We start from the raw sequence: 22500 nt of genomic DNA, 5'->3' as shown, positions 1-22500 counted from the left end.
CTGTTTCTTGACACTATGACATCCTCCAGGTAATTTGGCAACAGGAAGAAACGTCACACAGTCGTCAACCAATGGTAGCTGGATCCGTCTTTTGGTAATAAAAAAACCCCAGCAGGCACTGGACGTCTATATAACGTCAGACTGATGTTGGACATGATGTCAGGCTGGAATTTTGGTTGAAAATTAAAATCCAATTGACCTCAGTATTTACAATAACTTATTAAAAAAGATGAATTAATTGTAATGATTATAAAAACCATGTGATGTAATAAAAATGTTTTGTTTGCAGGTTGAATTACAATACTGTGATATACTGGAAAGTTCAAATTGATTAAAATTTCTTCATAATTATTTACAATTTTGAAGTCTCTTCAATCACTTCTGCTGCTGTGTTTAAGCTAACATAAATCATTAGATAGTAAAACAAAACTAACTGAACAACATACTGAAAAAAATCCTAATTACTAACTGACATAATATTAAAGGGTTAGTTCACAGAAAAAGGAAAATTATGTAATTAATAACTTACCCTCATGTCGTTCCAAACCCGTGAGACCTCCGTTCATCTTCTGAACAAAGTTTAAGATATTTTAGATTTAGTCCGAGAGCTCTCAGTCCCTCCATTGAAGCTGTGTGTACGGTCTACTGTCCATGTCCAGAAAGGTAAGAAAAACATCATCAAAGTAGTCCATGTGACATCAGAGGGTCAGTTAGAATTTGAAGCATCGAAAATACATTTTGGTCCAAAAATAGCAAAAACTACGACTTTATTCAGCTTTGTATTCTCTTCCGATGGACTACTTTGAAGATGATTTTATTACCTTTCTGGACATGGAGGATGTTCTGAAGATGAAAGGAGGTTTTACGGGTTTGGAACGACATGAGGGTGAGTTATTAATGACATAATTTTCCTACATATAATCCATCTGCAGTGTGTATGCAGTCCGCGTGCGTTACGTATGTGGTGCTGAAGCAGCACTGAATCATTGTGCTTTCACACATGACGCGTTTGCAGTTCGCTTCTTATCCGCGGCTGTTTAAGCCACAAAACACAACATTTGTCCCTTATTTTGATATCAAATTGTGTAAAAAAAAAATGAAATTAATCAAAAAGCTTTTTCAGCATTGTGATACTCTTTCATCACAGGACAGTAACAATCTTTCATAGACATATTTAAATTCAAATATAAACAACGTATTACTCATGCTTTTGACTGCTAGGTTTTTATAATAAGTTGCTGAAACAAGCTGCAACACATTTAAACACAACATTAGCCTACTTTAATAACTTTGTTTTTCTGCCTCTATAAAAGTGCATTTATAATGTTGCCTTGTTTCTCTAAAGTTGCTCTTTTTCTTGTTTTAAATCTAGCCAAAACCCATGTGTTGCATGTGAAACAGTAGGCTTTAATTAGTATACATTTATTTTGAAATGACTTCATATCCGTGTCAATCCATGTTCATTTTTACCGCGAACAATGCGCTGTCACTTTAATTCAGCGCATGCAGCACAGCAAAAATAGACTTGGTGCGTAAACGATCGCTGCACTGCTGCAGACGCACCGCTCCTGGAACGCACTGACGGACCGCAACCGCATGCAGTGTGAACGCTGGAATCCGTTAACATGGGTGCGTAAAAAAATAGGCAACGCATACGCACCGCAGACGGAGTATGTGTGAAACGGGCGTAACCCTTTAACTGTTCTGCCTGTAAAAGGTACATTATTGGAATGTTAGTCTTTAAATTGTCTGAATATGAGAGCGTCATTACTGACTTTATTCCAAAAGCTTGTCACTGAATCTTTGCTGTGATGTAAGTTTTTATAAGTCGGCTGCTAAATAAATCCTGAATAGTTTGGTTTGGAAAGTTGCCATTATATGTGTGTGTTTCTTTACTTTTTAAATTCATAAAAATGTATTTACAGGGTTAAATTAGATTTTTAAATCAGATTATGAGACTTTTGGGTTCCAGTGTATAATTTTCTTTACATAATTTGAATAAAGTAACATTCTAGCCATTCTTTGATGTATCTCTAAACATTCTTTGATGTATCACATCAAACTGTTGTTTACAATCATTTCCCAACAGGTGGGACGGTCATATCATTTTCATTTTTCCAAGTAAAACTAGTTATACACAGTACAAAATAAAAGTTTGAGAGAGAGACCAACAGTGTCTTTGAGAGAGAGAGAGCGCTATTATTAATGTTATTATTAAACACACCCTCCCAACATGACCACAAACCCGAATCAGATGGGCCTTCTCAACTTGGCCATCAATCTGACACAAACACTCCCATCCAACATCACCACAAACCAGACCGAGACAAGCCCCCTCACTATAACACATCATAACACCGTCAGGCTCGAATACTCAGTCACAAGTAAGCCAATCTCTTTTTCCTGTTTAAAAATAGAAATGTCTATCTTGACTGTTAAAGCACAAGTTATTTTTTATTGCAGGAAATCACTCAGCAGGTAAAATTGTTTCTCCACTCCACCTACCTGTAATCCAGGTGAACAGGGTTCCCCATATTTCATCTCCACAAGAGGCAGAAGTTCAAACATTTTTGCATGTTTATATGTCAACTTTGAGTGCAAGAGCATCACTTTAAAAGAAATCACAATATAAATAATAAAGAAAAGAATTACCTACATACATATATTTTGTGTAACAGCATTAAAATGCCTTCAGTGTATTTAAAACTTGAATAGACTTTGAAAAGGTGGACATTTGTCAGCAAAACGTATCTAATCTTTAATTGGACTTATCTTTGTGAAATAACGAATCTCTTTTTAAATCAGCCAACTGCAACTTTCACAAGTTAGTATGATAATGCATATTTGGCGTGCTGTCCAGGAAAAGGTCTCCGAGCTCGGGAATGGCCCAAACCTAACCATCATTAGCATGGAACATGTGTCAACCATAGGCAAAGCAAAGACTGAACTTGACAAACATCCAAAAACAATAACGTGTTTACACTTTAACGCACAACATTTACATTTCCCATTAAGTCAACACGTCAAGAATGCATTCTACCTTTAAATGCACTTCATACCTGATGAGGGGAGATGGGAAAGTTAAAGGGGTAAAAGCACTTATAGGCTGTGAGTCAGAAGCACCAGACTGTCCTTGCAACCTTTGAACTGCCCCACTTTACAGAAGCAGCCGTTGTGCCACAAATTGCAGGCTACTAGTTCAGGAAACAGCACTCATCCTCCATAAAATGCATCGCACACATCTGAATATTTGGGTTGAACTGTTCTGGAACAGTGCTGAAATACAACTTAACCACTGATTTCTATTTGTGTCTTCTTTTGGAGGGCCAAACAAAGTAGTTTCGCTTTCACAATAAAACACAGCCTCTCCACAATATGGCGGCGGCAGCAACAGATAGAATACAAGTTATGCCTTCTTTCTTTGCGTGAACATTTGGGTGGTGTTATGCAAATCTTCCCACATCGTGACGTAGAGATGTAAATTGAAATCGCATCATATGACCCCTTTAATAAAACTTGCTGTTTTACCTTCAGTCTCTGTGTAAAGATGCACTAATGCATAAAAGCTAATTACAATATACTGTAACATTTAAAGGTGCACTAAGCAACATTTAAAAGTGCACTAAGCATTGTGAAATTTGTGTGCATTGTGAATCATATTTTTCAAATAAAGCCAGGGTAACACTCATTTCACATACAGTACATTATACAGAGAAAATGCCATGAATATGACAGTGGACAAATGCATAAAGCACAGTATAATTTGAAATCACCATTTAATTAACATGGACCGATCATCACACAGAGAACATGCGATCATGCAGGATAAAAAATGCACACTTCACAAAATCTCACAGCTGGATTCTACTAAGTTTGTAAGGTTTGTGAAATTAAATGTTCATTAGTCATTCAAAGATTTGTTTAAATTGTATAAATGCGTATTTGCTTACTGCTGAAGGCAAACAAGAAAGTATAATTATAATGTTTGCTATTCTATTACTAATAAGTGACGTGACATACAGCCAAGTATGGTGACCCATACTCAGAATTCACGCTCTGCATTTAACCCATCCAAAGTGCACACACACAGCAGTGAACACACACACACACACCATGAACACACACCCGGAGGAGTGAACACACACACACCCGGATCAGTGGCCATCATTTATGAGCAGTTGGGGGTTCAGTGCCTTGCTCAAGGGCACCTCATTGTATTGCCAGCCTGAGACTCAAACCCACAACCCTAGGGTTAGGAGTCAAGCTCTCTAACCACTAGGCCACGACTTCCCCTAGTATAATATAATATAATATAATATAATATAATATAATATAATATAATATAATATAATATAATATAATATAATATAATATAATATAATATAATATAATATAATATAATATAATATAAGCAATCGTTGCAAAAAAAAGCAAATGACTCTGTTTGGATCAGTTAAACACTCCTGTGCTCAACCTAAAACACTTTTAGCATTTACACAGAAAGTGTAAAAATAAATTCACCAACACCACATGACACCAATTGTGCAGACTGATGAAAATATTAATTTATTTTCATGTACTCAAGTCAGTCAATACTGAATATTACAACAAAACATTCATAAAACATTTTCCAGTTATCATATATTACAGTATTACTGAACGTACCATTGTACTCTAAGCTTACAGTAATACTGTAACATAAATTACATATCCAGTTCAGTACCGAGAAAAAAAAAAAACTAAACATCTCTCTGCCTAGCTGCATCTGGCAACAGGGCCTCGTCAACATCACAGGCTATATTTTCATTTGCAAGGAAACGTGGGAAGAATCTTTTCGAGTGACGAATCCACCCTTGTATGGATGCTGGTTCGATTTGATCACATGCTTCCTCCATAGCTTGAATGAGGGGCATCTGGACATAGGGCCGGAGATCATAAACCTTCCACCGCCATGTCCACAACTCCTCGATGGGGTTCAGGAAGGGGGAGTATGGCGGTAGGTATTGAACTGTAAATTGTGGGTGTTGTTGAAACCAGTTTTGGACCAGAGCAGAACGATGGAAAGCTACATTGTCCCAGATGACAATGTATTGCATCTGGTCCCTTTGGTTTGCTGCTGTGATGATATTATTGTGTAATCTGTCTAAAAATGTAAGAATGAGTTCGGTGTTGTAAGGACCCAAGTTGGCATGGCGGTGGAGGACCCCATTCTGTGTAATGGCAGCAAAAGGGGTAATGTTACCCCCACGTTGCCCTGGTACATTGACAATAGCCCTGTGGCCGATGATGTTTCTTCCCCTTCTTTGTACTGTTGTCAGGTTAAATCCAGCCTCATCAATGTAAATAAACTAATGCGGGACTTCCTCCGCATCCATTTGCAAAACTCTCTGAAATACAGCAAAAGATCACATTGTGTAGATCAGTATACTGTAGGTCTGCTATACAGTAAAATTACATGTACAGTAAAAAGGTTATGTGTGCAGTACACAATACTACAGTCAGTGAACAAAACGTACCACCACATATTCACGCCGCAGGACTTTCACCCTGTCTGAATTTCTTTAAAATGGCACTTTATACAGTTGTTTCATCAGAAAGGATATGGGCTATTGTTGACAGAGAGACCTGTTGGACATTATTGAAAATTAGGTGATCATTGACAATATGGGCTTGAATTTCTCGAAGTCTGATTGCATTATTGGCCAAAACGAGGTTTATGATCTCGCTCTCTTGCTCCTGTGTGTATATGGGGCCCCTCCCTCCTTGGTGTTCACGACGTTCAATTTTTTGAACGTGGATCTTTTCCTCCACCTGGTACTCTCTGGATTCCCCTCTCATCCGCACTCTCCCTCTTCCTCTCCCTCTCCCTCTTCCTCTTCCTTGGCCTCTTCCTCCACCTGGTACTCTCTGGATTCCCCTCTCATCCGCACTCTCCCTCTTCCTCTGACACCATCCATTTTTGTTGAAGACAGGTGAACTTACCTGTTGCCTTTTTATAGTGCTTTAACATGATTGTTGTGTCTACAATTAAGCACCAGTGTGTGTGCACACCTGGTGCCTGTGTTTAACCATTTGGTTCATGGGTGTGCTCATTTGAAAGCCTTGGATTTGAAATTGCAAGGAAATTACATCATGATGAATTTCTGTGTCAAATGCATACAAGTGTGTTTAGTGTTTTGCAAATCACTGTGTGTAATCTTTTGCAAAAAGTGTGAAGCTGACAATGTGCTTACAGTTGTGCAAATCTAGGCCGGTGTTTTCCTCCTTGAGTGTAAGGTTTTGCTAATTGTGGGAAAGTTTTATTTAAGTGCGTACGCAGTTTGAGTTCAGATCATATTCTCCAAAATGGCGCTACGGTGATGTGGAGAGACACAGAGGAGATGACTTGTTGAATAAAGTTATTTTTTGTTTTCTTTGTGTACATACAGTATTCTCGTCACTTTTTAAACTTACGGTTGAATCACTGATGGCAGATTGACTATTCTGACGATGTCTTTCATACGTTTCTGGACCTTGACACTGATATTTATTTGACAGTCTATGGGACAGTCTCAAGCCTCCCTGTTTTCATCTAAAATATCTTTAATTTAATTGTTCCGAATACGAAGAAAGCTTTTACGGGTTTTGAACGACATAATACTTTTTAATGGTTTTCTTCAATGTTTGAGGCATATTGAAATAGCTCTACCTAAATTATTTTCATGCTTTTATGTTGGACTAATTTCAATTACATTTAATTTTTATTGATTTATCTATTTTAGATTTTTAAAAAGGCCCAGTTTCGACTTTAATTTTCTCACAAGGCACTGAATATGAGGCCCAAAAGATCCCAAGTAGTTATGCTTAGATACTACGTCAATCTCCTAACCCTGAAGAGTAGTAATTGAGCATGAGTTTGAAAGTGCAGACTTTATTTTTGTAAACATCATAAGTTTAGATTTTTCCGCATTTAAAACAAGTTTTAAATTGCTCTGTGTTTTCTGAACTACATCAAAAGCAGATTGACAATGACTCAAAGCTTGATCAAATGTTGATGCAGAGGAGTAAATCAAACAAAATTGTGTCAGAACAATTTTCATTAAGAAACTGGTAATAAATTTCTAGACTAATTATAAAGTGACACATTAAATTAACAGTATTTTCTCGTATGAACAAATACACTAAATAAAGTAAAACAACACCCCCACCCCCACAAAAAATAAATAAATACATCAATAAATAAAAATAAAACACGGTGGGCCAATGAAACCAGTATTCAACTTAAACTTAAAACTTAAACGTTTATCATCCAAAAGTTGTTTTTGGTCTGATTGCAAACACTCAATGTTCCTTTTTGCTACATCAGCATTCACGTTTCATTCATCTCTTTCAAGTGTTATTTTCTTAGCTTCTTTCCACAAAAATATGGTATCCAAATTGGTATTTACATAGGCAAAAGAACGGTACGCCTAGTCAAACGAACTGCACAAACAAGTGCATCAGGGCCAAGAAAAACAATGAGCAGACATTTTCAGAAAGAACCAAGTAAGAATTGTGGCAGATCAATGTTGGTGGAGCTTAAACATGAAAAATGTAAAACACATGAAGAGCTTTTGCTTTCAAAGCTCAAGACGCTAGTACAGATGCAATCATAGTGTGCATTTGAATATGTTCGTGTTCTTCTGAGTCAGCAATTTGAGAACATTTACATTTACATTCACTTTCATGGTTTTTGGAAGAGGCTTTCAAAGCAAACAACTCGAAGAAAACTCAGTGAATAAGCAAATAAAGTGACATTCTAAGACGTGAACAGCAGTAGATGTAGAGGCAAACGGCAAAGGGGTAAATATTTACTACATTGCTATATGAACAATTTAAGATTAAAGATCACCAGAAACAGATGTTCTCCTCATGTCAGACCAGTTGCAGGAGAGTGTTTGTATGCTTTCAGGTAGTTTTGACAGGCAGCTTTCATGCACAAAAAACTAAATGCAAATGACTGTTGATCTTGAGATGTTCATAAGAAGGGAAAGAAAAGACCAACTGAAACATGGCAGGTGCAACAAAATGCGGACAAATCTAGACTGGAGAAACTGATTCATATGAATCACTTCTGTGGCACATATATATATATAGGAGCTTGACAGCTTCAGTTCTCATTCACTTCAAAACCTCATGTTTCACTGAAAGAATGTCATACAAGTTAGAACGATATGGAATAACAACACAGTTTAAGTAAATATTTGGTACTGTCACGATCATTAGATGGAGTGCCCATGAGCTTCAGTAGAGGGCACTCCAGTCAGGACCATTCCACCCATTCACCACCAGTTGTCACTTGGACACTAGCACCTCTCAAACTGTTGCACCACACCCGAACTACATTACCCATGAGTCACTGCATCACAATCACCCTGCCACACCTGCACCTCATTCATCAGCCAATTTCCTTGCCACACTTGCACCTCATTTACACACACACATAAAAGCAGCACACTCACGGCGAAGTCTTGTTTAGCCAGTCTGACATTTCCGAGCGTTTTCCCTGTGTTTATCATTCCTGTGTTTTGACCTTTGGACTGTTTATTCCGACTCTGATTCTCCGCTGCCTGTCCCGATCCCTGCTTGTTTCTGATTACGATTCTGGTTATCCCTGACACACCTGACGCCATTCCTGATCTCTGCCTGTATGACCATTCTGTTTAATAAATGCTGCATATGGATCAGAACACCTCCAACTCCTTGTTACAGGTATCACTGATTTTGAATACAAAAATAAACTCAAAAGTCATTCAGGAAGATTGTCCCTCAGTTTTCTCTCAGCACAGGACAGCTGACAAACTGTTTGGTGGATTTTGCTATTGCTATTTACACGTAATATTCAATGTAAGTATGTCAACATGAACTTCATCCTTTGACTTGCTTCAGATAAAAGAGACCACCACCATTTCAATAGCATTGATATTTTGATATCATTATCTATAAAAGCTGAAGCTGAAAGTTATCATTATTTTCAGTGAAAATGTGTTCACTTGTTTTGTAGCTAAAAGCTGCAAAATATTGTTTTGTGTATTAATTTTCCCACGCCTAGTCTTTTGTACGCCTAGTCAAACGAACTGTACAAACAAGTGCACCGGGGCACAGAAAAACAATGAGCAGACATTTTTAGAAATAAGCAAATATGAATTGTAGCAGATTAGTTTTGGTGTAGCTTATACATGAAAAATGTAAAACACATGATGAGCTGCTGCTTTCAGAGCTCAGGACATGAGCTACTGAGGAACTTTCTCAAAAAAAAAAAAAATAATAATAAATTGGAAACATTCTCGGAATATTGACTTAGTTTCTCGAAATAATTAGAAACATTCTCTAAATAGTGAGAAACATTCACGTAATAATAGCTTAGATTCTCGAAATGAGAAACTTTCCTGTAATGAGAAATATTTCAGGTTACTTATGTAACCATGGTTTCCTAAGAAGGGAACGAGACACTGCATTCTCTAGAGAGAGGACTTTCTATGCATGTGCAAAGCAGTGGATAAGAAGTAGCTAAGCGATACCGGCTGGTCAAATTCTGTAATGTCAGAGTACAACCAAATCTTCAAGTTTTTCAGTTCATCAGTAAATACAGTTGGATGGTTTATCAATTACTTATCGAATAGATTTCAATAGAGGGACTCGCTTTTAGTACTCTGAATGTAAGTATCGGTGTATCATAGGGATCTGTACTTGGGCCATTATTAGTTATTTGATATATTAATGATATTGGGAATTAACTTGCACATTTAAGTTTTCATTTATATGCTGATGATATGGTGAATTAGTCCTTGGCATCAACATTGGATCAAACTCGGAGTCATCTTAAATCCCCACACCCATTCTGACCATCTCACTACACAACCATTAACATCTCCTGGATACTCAAAACAGTGGAGCTGATAGTGGACTTAAGGAGAAACCCCCCTGCACCCCCCCACACCACTCACCATCACAGATAGCACTGTGGCTGCAGTGGAGTCATTCAGATTCCTGGGAACCACCATCTCTCAGGACCTGAAGTGGGACAACCACATTGACTCCATTGTTAAAAAGGCCCAACAAAGGTTCGACGTCCTTCGCCAGCTGAGGAAGTTTAACCTTCCACAGGAGAGTCATGATCCGGTCACTGAACTTCCATTAATTCACTACCAGTGGTCATCATCCACAACACAGACTCTCACACCACGCACCTTGGTCTACATTTCCCATGCTCCATTGCACCAATCACATTCACCTCAAAACTATCACACACAGCTGCCACCACTTACAAACACACCGCAAAGTCATCAGACACGCTTTATAAGCATTGGACTTCCTCTCACATAGTGCAGAGTATTGTTCTGCACATATCCCTCTCCTAGCGATAGCTGCGATACATACACCTTCCTCTGTTAATTATCTTAGTCTTGTCTTAGTTTCTTGTTATCATAGTCTTGACTCTGTTTCTAGTTTTCATAGACTTTTCAGTTTCTTGTTTTCATAGTCTTGTTTCAGTTTCTAGTTTTCATAGTCTAGACTTTTTCTTATCTTGCCGTTAATCATGTTTTGACCCTTTTTGATCTCGTTACTAAATTACCTCTCTTGCTTAGCCCTCTGGATCAGTGGTGTAGTCCTAAAGAAAAAAGTGGTTTACTGTTACCCAGTCACCCCCCCACCCCCAACCCCACTGTCCCACCACCAGCACACACTTTATTGTTGGTTTATTAGTAATTTAAATAGTAATGTAGTAATATCAATACAGTGCACTCTAAATTTGATCAACAGATTATTTTTCAAGTAGTCTACAGCATGACTTCCAGGTTGCTGCAGCCCATCTATTGACACGTTATTACAGTTCTTTATAATTTCAACATGTTTCTTTGGAATTATATTTATAGTGAAAAGTGCTTTATATATACATCTTAATATAATGTTTTTTTTGTGTATTTGTTTTTTTTTTTCGTGTGTGTTTTTTTGCAAGGGGATTTTTCAGCATTTAGGCAGGGCTGGACTGGGGTTCAGTTTGGCCTTCGACATATCCAGCTCACGTGTTCCCCCATGAAGGTTCTGCTGGGTTATAGGGCCTTCAATTGGAGTAAATAAATTAAATAAAACAGGACAGAAACAAATAATGATAGATATTACTGAAATTTAAAGCAAATGCATTTTTGTTAGATAGAAATGCACTTGACACTAAATCAATAATTTTGAGCTAGAATGCCAAAAAAATTAGGCTTACTTCTAATGGATTCTATCATCCTTTCCACACCCTCAAGTGACTGCAAACCTGTATAACATACTTTTCTTCTGTGGAACGCAAAATATGATATTTAGTCTTGTCTATGTCTTGAATATCTCAAATTATCTTCTTTTTTCATGTTTCACAGTAGAAAGAAATCAATACGTTTAGAATTACATGATGTTGAGTAAATGTTGAGTAAAAGTAAAATAAGAACTTTATTATTTGTAAATAATACACACATCATTTAGAGAAGACACTGATATTTATATTTAATCTGTCTCTTACAGAATTAACATTTTACTTCTAATAAAATTAATTCAAACTATACATCTAAAGAGATACGTTCTTGCTTATACTGTAATTAGTAGGCCTATTAGTAAGATGGTGGTCACTAGAAGTAAAACCATGGTAAATTGCTATGCTGCTGAACTGACAAGCCTATGTAGGCCTGTTGGCATTTTCCAGTTTACCTCTTCACACAGTTTACATTATCGTGGCTGTTTTCAGCCAGCATCACTACAGAACCTTTAATGTTCTCATATATCACATGACACAACTATAACAATAATTATGTATTAATTCAATTAAAACAATAATTCCATCTGGATGGATGAAGCGACCTGTGCTGTTTTTCACTTTACATTGTGGAGCAAACGCAGCGCTGTGTGGGAGACTCTGCTCTTGCTCGCGGCTGGCCGATGCATGGCGTTTTCCCTCGTTTTGGTAATCGGATCTCAACTCGAGCGGTCCAGCTGTCCATAAATGTCCTGGTGCTCCCAATAGCATTTGAGCGGAGTGCTCTCGCTGCACTGGACACACACATTCAGTAGATGAAAGGTAGAATGACAGGTAGATAGGTAGAAGTGATAATGCGCCAATTACAGCAAAGAATCACGAGTTTCACACAAAAAAGCGGAAGCTATAGCTTACATGATAGTAGATTACAGACATGCGAAGCAACAAAACAAGTGGGTATACCGAGGATATACACCGATATTGATCTTTAGAAGTCGTAATATGCAAATTTCCCTGTGAAAAAAGTAAGCATACGGCCTATACTTGCATATAGCGCCGACTGTACACCACTGATCTGGATATTGTTAGCTCATCGAAGACCCACGCTTACCTCTAGGATTATTCTTGTGTCTTGCCCTCTATACCTGTTTGCCAGTATTTGACCCAGACCTGTTATGACCACGTCTCTGTCTAATCTTTGAACTTTTGCCATCTGGCCGGCGCTTCAGAGCCGCAAATACCAGGACAGCAAGGCACAAGAACAGTTTCTTCCTCCAGGCAATCTACCTAATGAACAGTTAAATATTCCCCACTTATGCAATAAAAATGTGCAATATCCTTATATTTATTTGTTACCCCTCCATCCTAGTTCAACCCTGCATCTTACTAAATTATATTCCATTATCATATATAGCACAACTGTTTATACAATTTATCTATTTGCAAATATACAGTATATATATATATATATATATATATATATATATATATTACAGTATAAGCTTATATATATTACAGTATAAGCTTATATATATATATATATAGAGAGAGAGAGAGAGAGAGACAACTACAACACAGAAAAAAAGGAAAATGTATATATATACACAGTATACATACATTTTCCTTTTTTCTTTTTTTCTGTGTTGTATTTCTCTCTCTCTCTCTCTCTCTCTCTCTCTCTATATATATATATATATATATATATATATATATATATTGTTGTAGTTGTCTCTGAGCATTGGAAGCTTATGTCACTAAAACAAAACTTTGGATTTTTAATTGATGATTCTCTCTCTTTTGGGCATCATATTCAGTGCCTTGTGAGAAAATAAAAAAAAAGTCGAAACTGGGTCGTTTTTTAAGAGTCAAGTATTGTTTTTATTTTGCAGTCAGGAAGAGATTAGTAGCAGCTACATTTTTGTCAGTTTTAGATCATTGTGATATTATGTATATGCAGGCACCTAAGCATTGTTTACAGGTGTTGGATTCAGTTTATTATAGAGCATTAAGGTTCTTCACAAATTCAAAAGCCCTTACTCATCATTATTTATTGTACTCTCGGGTTGGATGCCCGCTGTTAGACTTAAGCATTGGTACTAATTTATTTATAAAATCATTTTAGGTTTACTTCCTTCATACTTACAGCAGAATATCATTGAAAAAAGTGTGAAGAATGATGGACTTCGCTAATTTTAAATGTATTTTAAAGGATATTTTTGTAGAGTTACCTGTAAGTAAATGTTTTGAGTGATTTGTTTTTTCCTGTGTTTGTAAATGAATGTATTTTGTTTTATGTGTAACTTCATGTGCTGCCTATCTTGTAAATAATATTTTAAATCTCAAGAGTTTTTAATTTCCTGGTTAAATAAAGGTAAACTAAACTAAACTAAAGCAGTCTTATGAAGCCCGTATTTATAATAGATTATAAGGGTATTTTTAAAGCATTATAATAAATGCATTATGCATTATAAAAATAAATAAATAAATAAAATCTTGTATAATCTCATAAATATTTATAAGAGCAGTTTTAATATATTATAATATTTACTTATTTGTGGTTTAACTTTTAAGAGTTTGATGATTTATAACACAATGAACATGTTGCCGTTGACTTTACACCAGGTTTGACTTGGTCTCGCGCTGTCTAAGACGCAGTCTATTTTCAGCTCCTTTTGCAATGCGCCAGTCTGAACACACCTCTTTTTTAGACCAGTACGCCCATGAGTGCACAAATGGGCGCAAATGCATTTGCTAATTAAACGATGTGGCGCTGGATGGGAAAATGCAATGAATGAAACTATAAAACACACTTTCACTGCGCCTTGAGTCGCATAGCATTTATTACAGTATAGAAACTATTCTGCCTTATTATGTGATAAAAAGTTTTGTAGTATATAAACAAATCATTATTATTTGTTATTGTCCAGCAGTCATAGATTTCTAAGCCAAAAAACAAACAAACAAACAAACAAACAAAAAGCTAGAAATTAGAGAAAAATTAGTTGCGTTTAGTATCCACTACCAGTCAAAAGTTTTTGAACAGTAAGCTTGTTAATGTTTTTTTTTTAATTCTCTTCTGTTCACCAAGCCTGCATTTATTTGATCCAAGTACTGCAGAACAGTGACATTTTGAAATATATTTACTAGCCTATTTAAAATAGCTGTTTTCTATTTGAATATATTTAAAAATGTTATTTATTCAGATTTCAAAGCTGAATTGTTTTGCATCATTACTCCAGTCACACGATCATTCAGAAATAATTCTGATATACTGATTTGCTGCTAAAAAAAAAATAAAAAATAAAAATATTATTATGATAATGTTGAAAACAGCTGAGTAGAATTTTTTCAGGTTTCTTTGATGAATAAACAGTTCAGAAGAGCAGCATTTATCTGAAATAGAAAATAGAAATGTAAGTTAACATTTTGTCACACCAGTGGTAAGTGACATAAATTTCAAATACAATATTTATTTGTTTGGATGGTATGTATTATCATAAGTATTATAATTATTTTTATTTTTACAGGGAATTATTTTCTTATCTATTACTTTGAATTTGCTATAAGAAATCAAATAAATTGCTGAACAATAATCATTTGTAATCTATAATTTTTTTGATGGTTATATATGCTACAAACAGTTATTTCAATTTTCTGCACAGAATAAGGTAGAACATATCCTTTATAGTTTCTGTACTGTAATACATGACATGTCAATTAGCTCTGCGTCATTCATTCTGCATTTATTCAGTTTAGCTGCAGATAAAGCCTAGTCCGTCTATGAGCATGAGATCACGTCTCTTTCAGTGTGAAAACATCTTTATCTCATTTTCACAAAATAAAATGCTTTAGTATTTAACTTTTCCTCTCCATCAGCGAATGATGATTCTGAAAGAGAACACACACTCGATGTCTGTTTGCTAAAGCAACAAATGCTACGTTCATGGATCTGATTATCAGATAAACCTTGTGCTCTTATTTCAAGGTTATTGTTAATGTTGTGGTTATTTTAACAGTTTCCTTGCTCCGTCCATGCAATAAATACACAGCTTTTGACTGCTTAGCTATACCAGGTTAGCAGTCTGTCAACTAAATGTTTTTGGACTGAATGGAAACATTCACTCAACTGGTTTTGTTCCAGCAACATGTCACATTTCATTAATCTCCATCAACATTCATTTTCTTAGCCTTTTTCCTAGAAAAAAATGCCATCAACATTATTTACATAGGCAAAAGAATGCCTAGTCAAACAAACTGCACAACCAAGTGCATCTGGGACAAGCAGACAATTTCAGAAATAAGCAAATACGATTTGTGGCAGACTATTGTAGGTGTTCCATGAAAATGTAAATCACATAATGACAACCTGGTAGTTTTTAAAGCCCAATAATATAGGGATGGAGAGAGTCATGTAGTGTGCTTTCTCACATGTTAAAACCATGTCCAAAATGGTTTCAAACACAAATTGACCATTCAATCATCCTGATAAAGTGATTTAAGTGCATTTTAATATGTGCATTTAATCAATAGCTTGAAATTGTGAGGTAGGAGCTGTTAAAATGACCAACATTTAAAATTTGACATTAAGATCAAACATGCATGATACTGTATAAACAAATTAACATGAATGCATAACATGTTCATATAAAATGTATAAAAGAAAATGAAAACGCGGGAAAAGGGAATAAGAAAAACAATGATGTTTTTGGAAGTGATGCAAATGAAAACACCTAATCCGAATAATCATATTTTAAAGAGTTTTATATATAATAGTCTAGTGTCACCTAGAAACAGATCTCCTGCTCATGTCAGAGCAGATCTAGGACAATGTTTGTGTGCTTTCAGGTGGTTTTGAGAGGAGCCTTCATGCATAAAACAACAAAATGCAAAAGTCTTGTAAAGTCTGTAAAAACAACAGATGCTAGTAGACTCACAAGATGGAAACAACATGCAGAATAACAGATACAGATTGTGGAAACTGTCATATGAACCACTAGAATACAAAAGGGAATACAAAGCTTAATGTAGTTCAGGAAGATTGTCCCTCAGTTTTCTCTCAGGAGAGGACAGCTGACAAACTGTTTGGTGGATTTTACTATTGCTGTTTACACAGAGCATTTGCTGTAAGCATGTCAACATGAAATGTATCATTATATAATATATAATGACTTGCTTTAGACAAAAGAGTCCTGCAAATACATAGATGTAAAATTTCAAAGACAAGGTGTAGAATATTTCAATAGCATTGACATTTTGATCTCATTAATCACTAAACTGAAGTTACAAGTTACCATTATTTTCTGTAAAAATATGTTCACTGGTTTTGTTGCTAGAAAAGGTGTTTTTTTTTCTTCTCTAGGCTCAGTCAGGGAGAAAAGTGGGAGGAGAAAGAGTGTCATGTGACTTTAATGTAAAATTAAACGAATGTGTTTCTTCCAGGAACAACATTCAAACTTACTCAAATGAAAGAGAATAGATACGCACTTGAAATGAAGATGAGGACTTTTTACAAGAGTCTGTCACTTTTACTGGGTAAGTAAAACATAGAGTGTGTTTAATATCTATAAGGTCTGTTTCTAGCTTCATCTTTTTAAAAACAATAAACACAGAAGAACCTAAAGCATAACTGACTGTGTTGATTTTGGCTAATGTTATCTAAACACGCTTAAACAATACACTTTTACCTGAGAAGCTAAACTGTGTAAATATTTTTACACGATTCTAGAGATCATACAGAATTTCATCAAACTAAGTGTAAATCTAAAGTTGCAAAATACTAAGCATCGTTATGTGATTTTCATTTCAAGGGTTTTTCTCAGTTCAAACGAAGGCAGGAAAAGAAGGTGAGATTTCATGCATTAATCTCTTACATCTTCTGTTAGAGAGTTTGTGGTGCTGTGAAACGTTTTCAGAAATGGTGACAAAAACTTGATGAAAGACAGATTGCAGACGAACGAGTATGAGTATCCTCATAAGGGCAGTCTTAACTGAATTAAAATAAAGTTTGAAATGAACGATTGAACGGTTTGCGTTTGAGGAATGTGGGGGTTATGGGTGAGAGAGAGAGAGAGAGAGAGAGAGAGAGATCGTGTGACACTAAAAACTATTGCAGTAAATACAGGTTTGCATCAGAAGAATAAATTATGTTTCACAATATATTATAAGAGAGCATTTTGTTATTATTTCAAAATATTACTTTTTTTTTAATTTATTTAATTCAAATAAATGCAGTCAAGTTGAAGCTAATAATCTTCTTTCAAAAACACCAAATAAAATCTTACTGAGCCCAAACTTTTAAAAGGTGATGTAGATGAGACATATGGAGAGAAGTGGGGAATATTTACTGTAGATTTTTTCCCCCAATTCATTTATGTTTTTCAGTTGACACCACAGATGGCAGCCTTGGTTTGCTTTTCATTATCATTCTCGGTTATTTTAATAAAGCTAATCTCACACATGAACTGCCAAATATAGACAGAACATCATGTGCCCCACCAGAGACAGCAATATAATGGACCACTGCTATTTATATTCTTTGAAACAAATATTCTTTGATATAAATATAATATGGTCCAAATATTATTTATATTCTTTGATGAATTTAAAGTTCAAACGAACAGAATTTATTTAAAATATTAATATTTTGTTACATTATAAATGTCTTTAATATTAGTTTGGTATATCCTTCCTGAATATAAGAATCAATTTCTCATCGACCCCACATTTTGAATGCTTTTCTACAGTACTCATTATTTCAAAGCAGCTTCAGAGAAATTCATAAATTGGTATTTAAACATTCATTTGTTTATAATATATTACACGATAAATCCCATTCATAATTAAAATATTGTAAAGGACTGTAATTTTAATTTTTTTTTTTTTTTATTGAACTTATTCCAGTGAACTTAGCAAAATGGGGAACAGCCTTTCAGTCGACAGTGGCTAATGACTGGTATGCTCAAAACGCTCTGGATGGGTTGAGCTACACCTGTACTCACACTGCAGACCAAACTGACCCGTGGTGGAAGCTGGACCTGATGAAGATGTACAGTGTGAACAGAGTGACCATCACTAACAGAGCCGTCTGCTGTGAAAGCAGGATAAACGGAGCAGAGATTAGGGTTGGAAACAATTTTTCAGATGTTTTCAGCAACCCAGTGTGAGTTTCTCTGACATTATATATGTTAGGGATGCACCGAAATGAAAATTCTTTCAAGGCTTTTCAAGGTTTTTTCCACATGTATTTTGCATTTTTTTTCTTTTCTCATATTGCATATATTGCATAGGTAAAATCTGCTTCTTACTGTTTTGTATTGCTTTTCAGAGAAAAAAAATACAAAATCTATAATAATACAACAATTTAAAAATATTTAACACTTAAAATGTTTAACATTCTAGCAGAAACACTATACCAACAAAGCACAATTTAGCTTAAAATTAATAAGTTAGAAAAATAATATTTCTTGGTCACCAGACCCCCTTCTTGAATCAGGCGTTTACTGTTCCATTAAAAGAAGCCTTGCTGAGAAGAAACTTCTTTTAAAACATTAGGAAATATTACAGATCCTTATTTGAACACAATATGTGAATGTTATAATAAATGTAATAACAGAGCTGTTGTAATGATTATTTTGAAAATATATATATATATATTTGTCTTTTTTATTTTATTTTAGAGAATAAAAGTAAAAATTACAATACTAACATTTATGAATGTTAGTAGAGTTCTTGTTTTTTTCTCAACTTTTATGTTGGCGGAAATGCACAGGAAGGCCTCAGTGCTTCTTTTTGTTGACAATAGCAAATTTCTTATAAATAAGTCTCATTAGGTGGGAAGTCGTGGCCTAATGGTTAGAGAGTCGGACTCCCAATCAAAAGGTTGTGAGTTCGAGTCCCGGGCTGGCAGGAATTGTGGGTGGGGGGAGTGCATGTACAGTTCTCTCTCCACCTTCAATAACATGACTTAGGTGCCCTTGAGCACGGCATCGAACCCCCAACTGCTCCCCGGGCGCCGCAGCATACATGGCTGCCCACTGCTCCGGGTGTGTGCTCACAGTGTGTGTGTGTGTGTGTTCACTGCTCTGTGTGTGTGCACTTCGGATGGGTTAAATGCAGAGCACAAATTCTGAGTATGGGTCACCATACTTGGCTGAATGTCACGTCACTTTCACTTTCATTACAAATACGTTGTATGTAACGCATTGTCACATGCCTTCAAATTCTAGAATTCATAGAAATGTGACTGAGTAACTGACGAGCACACTAGTAGTTCGGATCATTTTACCGACTCAGATTTTTGAGTCGCGTTCAGCAAAATGAACAAATCTTTTTTCTGAGTCATTTCGTTCATTTTAGCAAAATGTAATTAAAATGTAACGTGTTATTTCCCCAACACATCTAGTACTTATGCAAACATTGATCACACAACAAACAATACAAAACTAAAATGCTGTAAGATACAGAAAAGATTAATTCATTCTTTACCTGGGTCTTCAGTCTGTGATTAACTCATCTCTTATCTGACAAGTCTTCGGGTTCAAGCCGTTCCTTAATCACGTGACAGACCCATACGCTAAAACCAATGCAGTCCGAGCCGGAAAGAGAATTGATTAGTTCATCTCATGAGTCTTTCGGGTCGAGTCGTTCCTTAATCACGTGACAGACCCATACGCTATTTCTGACATTTTCTGTCACTGTGTTTTTGTTACCGTTTCTTCAGGATCTGTGGTTTGTTATTATTTTATAAATAAATAAAACCCTGTTATAAATAAAATATTGATTAATTTGTCTTTTTGACTGTCTATCAGTAAATAAACACTAGGCTATATAATAATATAATAATCCAAGCCTACAATACAAAGTATTTATAGCCTAGTTTGTTCATTTTTAATCCAATTTTGAGTTTGCTGGTATAATAATTGTTTTTCCTAGGCAAACTTGACATTTTGGTCTAATATATGTATAAGATGCTTGCTCAAAAAGGACATAATGACATAAATTAAAAGCAAATAACATTTTGAATCCTAAACAAGTAACACTACAGTTCTCTAGTCTAATCTGAAGGGTGAACTCAAAAGACATAAATCATACAACAAGGTCATTTTTGAAGATTAGAAAACACTGTAAAAAAAAAAATAGAAAAATAAAACCGAAAAAAAAAGGAAATTATTCTTTATCAAAGTGATATCGCCATCATATGGACAAAATTGAAAGCATAACTAACTCTTTATTACCACATTCAGTGTTATGGAAAAGTACCATAGTGACAGAAATTAAAAGCAACAATTTGAAACCAGAAATGCATCATGTAACTGTGAGAGTAAATAATAATTATACAAGAATAATAATAAGTACTATGCACCCATTTGTAAGGAAGGTTGTAAATTAACTAATTACTCTAGCCAATGTTGTCACGTCACGGGACAAAAGAACGAACAACCCAAAGACCTGAAAGATGAATTATTCAAATCTTTTCCAGCTCAGACTGCATTCACTAGAGCATTTTTTTTTTTTTGAGGAGCAGTCACAAATAGTACATTGCCATATATTCACTATTTGTATGTTAATATTGGTATAAGACCACAAAATAAAATCAGTTGCCTTAAGAAATTTACCCTTTTAGCCTATAATTTATGTCAATTCAGTGAAGGATTCTGACTGATTCAAACCAGTCACTTTTGTCTTAAGAGACATCTGTTCCTGAATCGCACTACATCCAGCACGCGAGGACAACCCAATAACATTTCGCAGTATTATTTAACAATACACAGTATTTATTCCACCACTTTCAATACAAACTGTGAACTCAGATTCACAGATGAGGTAAATTGTTGTTTATTTTGATGTGGCAGGAAACATTGTTTTACATACCTGATGATCAGGATGTTGATCTTATTTGTCTTCTAAAATTTCTGATCACGTAATTTCCCCACGAGACCGTGCCTCCAGGGATCACAGAATGAATTAGCACCACCTACAATCAAATAGAACACTAAACGTTTTTCAAGAAGAAAAAAGGAAAAAAAGAACATAGAAGTAGAACGTTCGTAACATTACAAAATTTGATGGCACTGTATTCTCTGAAGCGTCACACAGGCAAGAAGGATAACAGTAAAACTCTATTTTTTACATGTAATAATAACATGACAAATAATTTCACATTTGCTTAGCTGAAAAAAAAGTGTATTTTACATAACTTGGGGAAAATATCAAATTATAATTGACATAGCACACTGCAAAACAAAGAGCTAATAATATAAAATAGGCTAAACTCAGGAATAAGAGAAGAAAATATAAATGTCATACTATTAATGAGCATTTACATGCACAGGAGCAGCTCACTCTTTCATCTTTCTCCAGATGTGCTGTAGTTTCTACTATTCCAGCAGGAGCTACCTACAGCTACTCGTGTCATGGGATGGAGGGACGTTATGTTACTGTGAACATTCCTGGAGATTTAAGGGTTCTTACTCTGTGTGAGGTGGAGGTCTATGGAGAAGGTTTGATCAAACAAGAAAGATTACATTTTCCAGGAATCTAAATAACAGCTTAATTTATTTTTTAAATTCATTTTAAAACTACAAAAGTTGCATGCTCTCAGCTTGTCAAACATGTTTTTTTTTATTATTATTAATAATTGAGAATAAACCATGTCTTATTGCAACCTGTATTTAATTTAATCTAGGTCTAGGTCTTTTTTGTGGTTATTGTTTTAGATTGTGTACTTTTGTTCAAGATTTTTGGGGATCACTACACAACCTCTAATTACACCGAATTCCCTTCTTTCTCTGTATGTTCACTCTCATGTGCCCTTTCAGGTCCTTTACTGAAGAGAACTTTCCTGAAGTTGAAACTGAAGTCCAGTTGGAGTCTGTCTGATCCTGCGGTGAGAGTCCAGCTCCTGTCACAGGTGAGAGAGCTCAGGAAATATACAGATATCTGAGCTCACTGAGAGCACTTTTAAGAGATCTGCTCATTTCAGCTCCAGTCTGTTTTGGAGGAACGAGGGTTTTCTGACGTTACGCTGCAATGGACTCAACCGCCAGAACAGGAAGTGAAGCCGAAGGAAGCTGCACCAGGTGAGTGTGTTCATACAAACACTGGAAAACTGAAAAGGAATGTTGATTTTAAGTTAAAATGATTAAAATGAAAATGCATATAATACAAATGAACTGGAAAGTGATGTTTTTATGATGTAATGAACTCTTTTCTTTGCAGCTAAATGTGCTGTAAGAAAGAGAAGATGA

At 35.5% G+C, this 22500-nt stretch overlaps 1 protein-coding gene across 1 annotated transcript; it reads left to right on the top strand.

The window, feature by feature from the left end:
• The first annotated feature begins 2233 nt into the window (after positions 1 to 2233).
• Positions 2234 to 22500, top strand: LOC132095885 (fucolectin-like). The gene is made up of 6 exons (XM_059500981.1): positions 2234 to 2384; positions 18155 to 18413; positions 21614 to 21753; positions 22072 to 22163; positions 22236 to 22332; positions 22472 to 22500. Exons 1-6 carry the CDS (start codon positions 2234 to 2236, stop codon positions 22498 to 22500), a joined length of 768 nt encoding a protein of 255 aa, XP_059356964.1.

Source organism: Carassius carassius, chromosome 2 (assembly GCF_963082965.1).
Source record: "Carassius carassius chromosome 2, fCarCar2.1, whole genome shotgun sequence".
Taxonomy (NCBI): Eukaryota; Metazoa; Chordata; class Actinopteri; order Cypriniformes; family Cyprinidae; genus Carassius; species Carassius carassius.
This window is presented reverse-complemented; position numbering and strand designations above follow the sequence as displayed.

What these genes read in the sequence shown, in the direction of transcription:
- LOC132095885 (XM_059500981.1), top strand. Translation starts at nt 2,234, where the DNA reads ATGACCACAAACCCGAATCAGATGGGCCTTCTCAACTTGGCCATCAAT. An exon ending in GCTCGAATACTCAGTCACAA is followed by an intron (nt 2,385 to 18,154) that starts GTAAGCCAATCT and finishes AACTTATTCCAG; the next exon opens with TGAACTTAGCAAAATGGGGA. An exon ending in GCCGAAGGAAGCTGCACCAG is followed by an intron (nt 22,333 to 22,471) that starts GTGAGTGTGTTC and finishes TTTTCTTTGCAG; the next exon opens with CTAAATGTGCTGTAAGAAAG.